At 41.9% G+C, this 9061-nt stretch overlaps 2 protein-coding genes across 2 annotated transcripts; both read right to left on the bottom strand.

The window, feature by feature from the left end:
• Positions 1-1213: 1213 nt before the first annotated feature.
• On the bottom strand, positions 1214-3436 carry ETH_00024185 (uncharacterized protein; the record flags this gene model as incomplete). Its single annotated transcript, XM_013379525.1, has 4 exons — positions 1214-1357; positions 1716-1907; positions 2404-2516; positions 3265-3436. The coding sequence occupies 4 exons, from the start codon at positions 3434-3436 to the stop codon at positions 1214-1216; spliced, it is 621 nt and encodes a 206-aa protein (XP_013234979.1).
• Positions 3437-5859: 2423 nt separating this feature from the next.
• Positions 5860-8186, bottom strand: ETH_00024180 (thyroid hormone receptor interactor, putative; the record flags this gene model as incomplete). Its single annotated transcript, XM_013379524.1, has 6 exons — positions 5860-5880; positions 6100-6153; positions 6283-6389; positions 6853-7209; positions 7390-7438; positions 7542-8186. 6 exons carry the CDS (start codon positions 8184-8186, stop codon positions 5860-5862), a joined length of 1233 nt encoding a protein of 410 aa, XP_013234978.1.
• Between the last annotated feature and the right edge of the window lie 875 nt (positions 8187-9061).

Here is a 9061-nt window from a genome sequence, read left to right as displayed (position 1 = left end):
TGAGACACCCAACACTAACCCTGCCCCTCCGCCGTGGGTTGCAAGTCCTGCTGCTGCTGCTGCTGCTGCTGCTGCTGCTGCTGCCGCTGCTGGTACTGCTGCTACTGGTACTGCTACTGCCGCTACTGCTGATACTGCTGCTGCTGATACTGCTGCTGCTGCTACTGCTTCTGGTACTGCTGCTACTGGTGCAGCTGCAGCAACAGGAGCAGCAGCAGCAAGAGCGAGAGGTGTAGCCAAATGTGCACACCCTTGCCGGATACTCTGTTTTAGGGTTTAGGGTTCCTCAGCTGCAACAGCAGCAACAAGAGGCATTTGCCCTGTGTGTCGCCCAAACCCTAAACCCTAAACCCTAAAATAGCGTATATGCTGGGACAAAAGCGCAGGAGCTGCTGCTGCGCAAAGTTAAAAAGACTTTTTGTTGGGTTTCATCTGCGGCTGCTGCTGCTGCTGCTGCTCCTGTCTTAAAATAGAAAGAAAATAAATGAAAATCTTCTAATTGCAAAGCAGCAGAATAAATAAACTCCGAAGTGGAAGGTGTACGTACAAGGCGTACGTACACCCCAAATACTCAACTAATAAATAATTTAAATTGTATTATTTTATTAGTTTACTATTATTCTTTTAATAATAATAATAATAATATAGTGATAATATAATAATATAATAATAAAATAATAATATTATAATATAATAATAATAGTAATAATAATAATGGAGTAATAAAGCAGAATAAAATAAGGGGAAAAAGGAATATAAGGATGCATTAAATGCATGCATTAAAGTACATTTAAATTAAATTACAAATAAACGAAACTTAATTTAAATTGCAAATAAATAAAATTTAATTTAATTTAATTTAGTTTAAATAAAATTATATTTTCTGAAAAAGAAAAATAAAAAGTACTTCTCCACTTTTTATTTTGGTCCCTCAAGTCTCCGACAACAAAAATAAAAAGAAGACCCCTCTGCAAACCCTAAACCCTAAACCCTAAACCCTAAACCCTAGCCGCAAAGGGCCGGCGGATGTGAGGGGCCGGTCTCTTTCCTGAGACCTAGGGTTTTGGGTTTAGGGTTTAGGGTTTAGGGTTTGGGTGTTTTGGGGCGGTTTTGTGTGGTTTTTTGGCGAAAAAAGTTCGTTCGAAAGCTGCGAGGGTTTAGGGTTTAGGGTTTAGGGTTTGGGGCGAGGGTTTAGGGTCTAAACCCTCGAAAATCACTTCGGAATTTGACTCACAGGCGCAGTTTCCAACAAGTGCCGCCGCACCTCCGCACCCAACTCCTCCCGCAGCCGCAGCTGCGGGTCCGCCTCGAACACTTCGGGGGGCACTTGGGTCTCTGGCCTCCAGCTGCGGGGGGCCTATAACAAAATAAATAAATAAATAAATAAATAAATAAATAAATAAATAAATAAATAAATAAATAAATAATAAATAATAAATAAATAAGCGCTATTTAGTGGCGTGAGTGGGAGCTGCGGCGGCGCGCGGCTTCGCGGTGAGCGCGCTGCAGCAGCAGCAGCAGCAGCAGCAGCAGCAGCAGCAGGAGCGAGAGGGGCGGCAGCAACGGCTCAAGCAGCAAGGGCATGCGCAGCAGCAGCAGAAACACCACCTCGAAAGGCAGCAGCAGAGCAACCCCAACAGCAGCAGCAGCAGCAACAGCTACAGCAGCAGCAGCAGCAACAGCTACAGCAGCAGCAGCAGCAGCAGCAGCAGCACCTGGGGCAGCTTGTAGTCTGCTGCTGCCTTGGGGAGCTCGTAGGAGCCCGGGGGGGCCTGCAGCACTTCGTCTCGAGCTTGCTGCAGCATCTTTTGTTCCTTTTTGAAAGCAGCAACAAATTCATTTCTGTCGAAGTACTCCAGGTCTTGGAAGTTCACTGCCAGCCCCTCGTCCACGGCTACTTGCGCCTTCTGAGCAGCAGCAGCAGCAGCAGCAGCAGCAGCAGCGGCAGCAGCAGCAGCAGCAGCAGCGAAAGCGGCAGCGGCAGGGAAGGCGGAGAAGGCTCAGCGCGGGCGTTTTAGCTGCTGCTGCTGCTGCTGCAGCAGCAGCAGCAGATGGGGAGGGGGAAAGGGAAAAGGGAATCTTTCGGTGCAGCAGCAGAATACTGAACCACTGCTGCAGCAGCTGCAGCAGCTGCAGCAGCACCAGCTGCCTTTGCTGCTGCTGCTGCTGCTGCTGCTGCTGCTGCTTCTTGCTGCTCTTCAGCGCAAATTCAGCAGCAGTGCTGCAGCAGCAGTGGCATCAGACACCTAACCACATTTCCCAAGTTTACAAATAAACAAAAAGACAACTAAACCCTACACCCCAAACCCTAAACCCCAAACCCTAAACCCCAAACCCTAAACCCCAAACCCTAAACCCTAAACCCCAAACCCTAAACCCTAAACCCTAAACCCCAAACCCTACTTTGGCAAGTTCGGGGTCGAATTCGGTGATGGCGTTTACATCTTCTTGTGTCAAGACAGCTCGGAATTGGGTGACGTGTTCCATTTCGAGGAGTTTCGAAACCGCCATAACTCCTGCAACAAAATAAATAAATGAATAAATAAAATAATTAATTAATTAATTAATTTAATTCAACTAATTAATTTAATTTGATTAATTCAATTTGTTTGTTTTTAGTTCTTCTGAGGGCTTGTGCGCAGAGGCTAGAAAAAGAAGCAGAGCTTTTGCTGCTTTGCTTCCCATTCTGCTGCTGCAGCAGCAGCAGCAGGTGCTGCTGCTGCTGCAGCTGCAGCTGCTGCTGCTGCGGCTGCAGCAGCACATGAGGGGTTAAGTGGAAAATAAATAGTTGAGAAGAAGCAAATTAAAGACAAGCTGTTGTTTAAAGAAATAAAAAGGAATTAATTGAATTGGCTTTTATTAATTGAATAATTCATTTCAATTTGTTCTGCTGCTGCTGCATCTTCTCCTGCTGCTGCATCTTCTGCTGCTGCTGCATCTTCTGCTGCTTCAAGCGCCCCAGAGCAGCAGCAGCAAGAAGCAGCAGCAGCAGCAAATTGAATTGTTTGTTGTTTATTATTTTAATTTGAAATCTTTTTGTTTATAATTTAATTCCTATTTTATTCTGTTGCTTCGCTGCTCGTTGATTTGCTGCACGAAGAATGGCTTTAAGTGTAAAGTCGTAGCAAGGAGCTGCTGCTGCTGCTGCTGCTGCAGCTGCTAAAGCCAAACTCAGTGGCAGTAGCTCCAACAGCGACAACAACAGCAGCAGCTGCAGCAACAGCAGCAGCATCAGCAGCAGCAGCAGCAAAGGTGCTGCAGCACCTGGGTGGCTGACGAAGGTGATCCTGTCTGCTTGATTGCCGAAAGAGACCAGCACATCGGGGACTTCTGTTTTGGGTGCTGCTGCTGCTGCTGCTGCAGTTGCTGCTGCTGCTGCAGCAGGGGGCCCACTCGGGGCCGCTGCCGCAGCCAGCCGCTGGACGGCTCGGAACATTCTAGCAGAAGATTAAAATTTGAAAATGAAAGTTCTGAAGAATTGGCATTTATAAAAGTCGAACCTGGGACTGAGGTGTCTATACACCTGGCGCTCGCCGCCTCGGGGCTGTAGTGACACCGCATGCGCCGCTGCAGCAGCAGAGGTCAAAAGAAGGAAAGAAAGGGGAAATTAAAACGGTTAATTGTTTTATTTCATTTTATTTATTTTATTTACTTTAATTAATTTTATTTTTTACTTTTAAAACTTAAAAATCCAAAATCCAACACGGTTTGCACAAGTGGCGGTGCAACAGCAAAACGTGAACACCAAAGAAAGCGAAGTTCACTTCACCGATCTTCGTTTGTTTTCTTTCATTTATTTATTTATTTATTTATTTATTTATTTAGTTTTGTTTTGTTTTGCTTTGTTTTCTTTCTGCATTTATTTGTTTCAAATTTGCGAACTCTGGAACACACAAGGATTCAAGAGCTGCACTTCTTCAAATGAATAAATAAATAAAAATAAACAAATAAATAAATAAAGATAATAAAATGAGTATAAATAAATAAACAAATAAGTACCTTTCTGAAAGCCAGTGGCCTGCAGCAATTTCATCTCCCTTTGGGTTTAGGGTTTAGGGTTTAGGGTTTAGGGTCTAGGGTTTAGGGTTTTGGGTTTTGGACGGGGGCTTTAGGGTTTAGGGTTTGGGACTCTACGCTTTAGGGCGTAGGGTTTCGGTCTCCGGGGTTTAGGGTTTAGGGTTTGGGACTTCATGGTTTAGAGCTTAGGGTCTGGGACTCGAGGGTTTAGGGTTTAGGGTTTAGGGTTTGGGGCTGGTGGCAGTCACTTCTGCAAAGGCAGCATCAACACAAAGATCAGAAAGAGGAAATTCAAAAGAAATTAAAATTAAATTAAATTTAAAAATAATAAATATATAATTGAATAAATAAATAAATAAATAAATTTGAATTTAAAAATAATAAAACCCAGAAGATCAAAAGAATCTTCAAAGGCAACTGGAAAAGGCGCTCAATAAATAAAAGTAAACAAAAAAATGAAAATAAAGAAAGAAAGAAATATAATTCTTTAAAAGCAGCTTTTTATGAAATGATTTATTTTTAAATTCTTGAAATACATGTAAATAGAATTTAATTCATTGTTTATTATAAATGGGAAGTTGCAGTTTTCTTTTGTTCGTTATCTCAAAAGAAATTTTAGAAAAATCCGATTTTGTTTGGAAAATTAAAAAATAAACTTTTCAGAAATATGTGCAAAAGAAAAGAGAAAATAAATTAAAAAGATTTGTTCTTTTCTTTTGCATGCATTTCTGAAAAGTTTATTTCTTTATTTTAGAAACGAAATTGGATTTATATTTAATGCAAACGATGAAATAAATGAAAACAAAAAAGAAATCTTTTGATTTAAAAGCCAAAACGAAAAGTCCGAAGAGTTGCATTTGGTGTGCAGGTTGGGGTGTACGTACACCTGACGCCCAGGGGACAAATGACACTTTTTATTTTTTTTAATTTTTAATTTGTTTTATTTATTTATTTTTTATTTACTTTATTTTCTTTTCATTTTTTATTTATTTTCTCTTCTTCTTCTTTTTGGGCTTTGACAGTTTCCAAAAGAGACTTCAGAAACGCCGAAAGAGATGGAATGGAACTCTGAAAGAAAACAATTATTCTTCTTTGTTTTGTTTTTGTTATTTTTACTTTAAATTAATAATAGTAATAATACATAGTAATAATAATAATAATAATAATAGTTGTAAGTAAACATAAATAAATAAAAATAAACACAAATATAAGTAAATGAATTACTTTTAAGATAATTCGAGCTGCTGCTCACGAGCGCTTTAATTCTTTTCAAATTTATTTTTAATTTCATTAATGGCATTTCAATTTACTAATGGCATTTTAATTCGTTAATGGCATCTTTAGTATTATTATAATTGATTTAATTTGCATGCATTGCTTTGAATTGAAACAACATTATTTCTTTTCATTTATTTAAATTTATTTTATTACGATTGACGCAACTTAAATTTGTCTTCAATTTAAAAGCATTAAAGTCTCATCAAAATTAAAACTTTTCAAAATTCAAATTAACCTTTATTTTATCTTTGTTTATTATTTAATTAAATTGAATTAAACTAAATTTAATTCAATTTAATTGATTTAATTTAATTTAATTTAATTTGATTAATTTATTTTATTGTATTTACTTTATTTTAATTTCTCACCAATCCCGAGACAGCGCCGTAAGCGAGAAAAGGAAGTTTGCGCAGAGTCCGTCCCGAAACTCCTTCGCAGTTTTCGATTATTTCTTTCATCAATTTATCATTCCTGAACAATTGAAATAATCAAAACAACTCTTCGTTTAGTTCTGCTGCTGCTGCTGCTGCTGCTGCTGCTGCTGCTGCTGCAGTTAGTTGCTGCTCACTCGCTGGCTTCTGGGCCCTGCAGCAGAGAGAAGCGAAAGATTGAGAAATGTATTCTTCGAAAACTCATTTGAACTTTTGATTTAAATGCAAATTAAATCATACTTGCTGCATGCAAGAGCCCAGTTGAATGCGAATCATTTAAACGAACCATTTGAATTAAAATTGAATTAAAATTAAATTAAAATTGAATTAAAATTGAATTAAAATTAAATTAAAATTGAAATTTATAACTCACCGGGGGAAAGGAGAATCTCGTGTGGGATCCCGGCTCGACGAGTTTCGTGCGGATCTGAAAAGTGGAAAGCGGCATTAAAAGAGTTGAAATGCATGCAAGAAGTGGAATAAACAAAAGTGAAATAGTTTTACATTTAAAAGCTTTTAAAAGTAAATAAATAAATAAATAAATAATAAAACTCACCAACTCTTCAATGCAGCTTTCCAGAATTGCAAATCTGCAATTTGAATTCGGGCAAGGAATGTGCAGCTTGAGATCCGCGCGATCCAGGAAGGCCGGATCGCAGCTTTCTGAGGGAAACGAAATCAAAATTGAATTGAAATGAATTAAATTGAATTAAATTGAATTAAATTAAATTAAAATGATTATTTTAATTCAAAATTCATTTTGTTTTCGTCAGAAGTGTTCCATTCGAAGCAGCGCGACTTTTGCAAAAGCTGAATCGGCGGAAAGCTCTTGAAACGGAGCCGCCGCGGATCCCTTTTGAATATTTTGAAGATTTTAAATTCAAAAGAGTTCAAACTTTATTTATTTTGAAATAATTAAAGAGAAATGAACAAAAAATGCCCTTCATCCCTCAGATCGCGGAAGAGGAAGCACAGCGCGGGACGAAGCCCAGAACAAAAGCAGACAAAAAGCGAAAAGAAAAGCAAAATAAAACGGAACAAAGAGAAAAGAAAAGCAAAATAAAGCGGAATAAAGGGAAAAGAAAGGCAAAATAAAGCGGAATAAGAACTCTTGAACTCCGCTCACCTGCCAAGTTCGAAGTCGTGAGAATCAGCCCGTTTGGACTTCGGCTGAAAAGGTCCATTTGAGTGAGAAGGGCATTTACGGCGCGGGCGGCGTCGGAGGGCTCGGGTGTCTTTGCTGCTGCAGCGCGAGCAGCAGCAAGAGACTCGACTTCGTCGATCAAAACGAACAAAAAGGAACTTTGCTGCTGCATGCGCTGCAGCAGCAACTCGAACACGCGAACCACCACCTTCCCCGACTCTCCAAACCAGCGAGAAAACAGAAAAGAAGAATTCAAAGACACAAAAAGAAAACTTCCGAAGTTGCGGCTGAGACGAATTGCCAGGCGCTGCCCCAGGGCTTTGCACAAAGAAGTTTTTCCTGAAACAAACCATCCAAAGTGTTTTCCAATTCCAAAATCCACAATTTCTAGTCTCAACCTTCAACGCAGTGCCTCGCTGCTGCTGCTGCTGCTGCTGCTGCAGTTCTCTGCGTGCAGCAGCGCCGTCGAAGCACCAGCAGCAGCAGCAGCAGCAGCAGCAGCAGCAGCAGTTTGCTCACCGCTTCCAGGGGGCCCGTGCAGCAGCAGGACTCGGTTCCAGGTGATGAGCTGCAGCAGCAGAAGATTGGAAGTTTAGAATTGGAATTTGAAAAAGAGTTGGAGAAAGAATTATTTGAAAGTTGAATTTGAAATGATGAAAATGAAATCCCACTTTTGAGTCGACGCTTTTGTCCGCGAAAAGCAGCGCTGTGGAGGCGTAGTCAAGAAGAGTGTCTTTGGTGTTTTGGGAGAAGTGCAAGTTGGCCCAAAGACCCTCAAAGTCCTCATTTGGCAGCAGCCACTGCTGAAACACTTTTCCACTTTCTTCTTCACTTCCCAAGTCCAGGGGGCCCCCCTGGAGGGGCCCCTCGTGCAGCAGGTAGGGCAGCACGGCGAAGCGCGCCTGGCAGTACGGAAACAGCAGCGGCGCCGCTTCCGTCGAGCTGCTGCTGCTGCTGCTGCTGCTGCTGGCGAAGGCCGCGGAAAACGGCCCGCCGCCCCCGCCCGAAGCAGCAGGCAGCAGCAGCGGGCTGCACCGCGGCTTCAGGGGCTCTATTCGAATGGACCTGCAGCAGCGGGCCAGCAGCGGAACGCCCACGCGCTGCGGATCGTGGCCCCCCAGGGCCACCGTCAGCCCCGATGAGCCCAGCCAGCAGTTTGCTGCGTCAATTATTTTCGAAAAATGCTCTTTTGCGGAAATCTTGCAGCTGATTTCGCAGCAGAAGTCCACCTTCGGCACTTTCGTGCAGGGGATGTCCCGCACGCTCGACGCAGCCGTGCTCGCGCGACTCGCCGCAATCGGAGTGGGAAACTCCATTTATAATTGCAATACAACAAAATAAAAAATGAATTCGCCCCAAATTTCCAATTATTCCCCAAAGTCTTCGCAGAAAGACGAAGATTCAACTTCGAGGCTGCGCGCCGGCGCGCAGCTGTACGTACACCTCAGATCGCGCAGCGAACAAGCACTGCTTTCCACGAACAAAAAATGGCCGCTAAAAAAGAGGAAACTGATCATAAAGCTTGGGAAACTTGAATAAACACTCGAAATCTTTGCCAGGCAGATCAAAAACATGAATTTGAATCCTTTTTCCGTTCTTTTTTGCCGTTTCCCCATTCTGCGAAACCCTTAAATGCGTTTTCGTCTTTTTGCTGAATCCCCTTTTTGCAGAAACCGCCAATTGGTGGCCGAAACTAAAGGCAAAGGCCGCAGCCCGTTGCTGAACTTTTGCATGCACGCATGCAGCAGCATTAGAAACTAAATGAAGCTTTCTTTTCTTTTTTGAATTGAAGTTCAGTAGCTCAAAGCAGATCTGAAATAGCAGCTGAGGGAAAGCTCTCAGTGCAACTGACACTTGAACACGGAATGCGGGGGCTTAGTGGCGTTAAAAAGCTCGTCTAAAACATTAAAAGTATTCTTTTCTTTTATTTTATTTAATTGTATTTACTTGTATTTAATTTGAATGAGCTTTCCCGCTTCGTTCCTGCTGCTGGCTCGGCGCTGCAGCGGCTCGTTTGTGCGCAGGACTTGCGAATGCAAGGTGCGGAAAGCCGAGGGCCTCGGGAAACTCGAAAAGGATTGATCGCGTGAGAATTTAATTTCAAAATAATAAAAATAAACAAAAGATGAAATTCTAAAAATAAACAACTGCAGCAAACCGGGCTTTGTCCTGACATTGAACTTGGGAATGC

The sequence above is a fragment of the Eimeria tenella genome, genomic scaffold (assembly GCF_000499545.2).
Source record: "Eimeria tenella Houghton genomic scaffold, Eth_scaff348, whole genome shotgun sequence".
Taxonomy (NCBI): domain Eukaryota; phylum Apicomplexa; class Conoidasida; order Eucoccidiorida; family Eimeriidae; genus Eimeria; species Eimeria tenella.
This window is presented reverse-complemented; position numbering and strand designations above follow the sequence as displayed.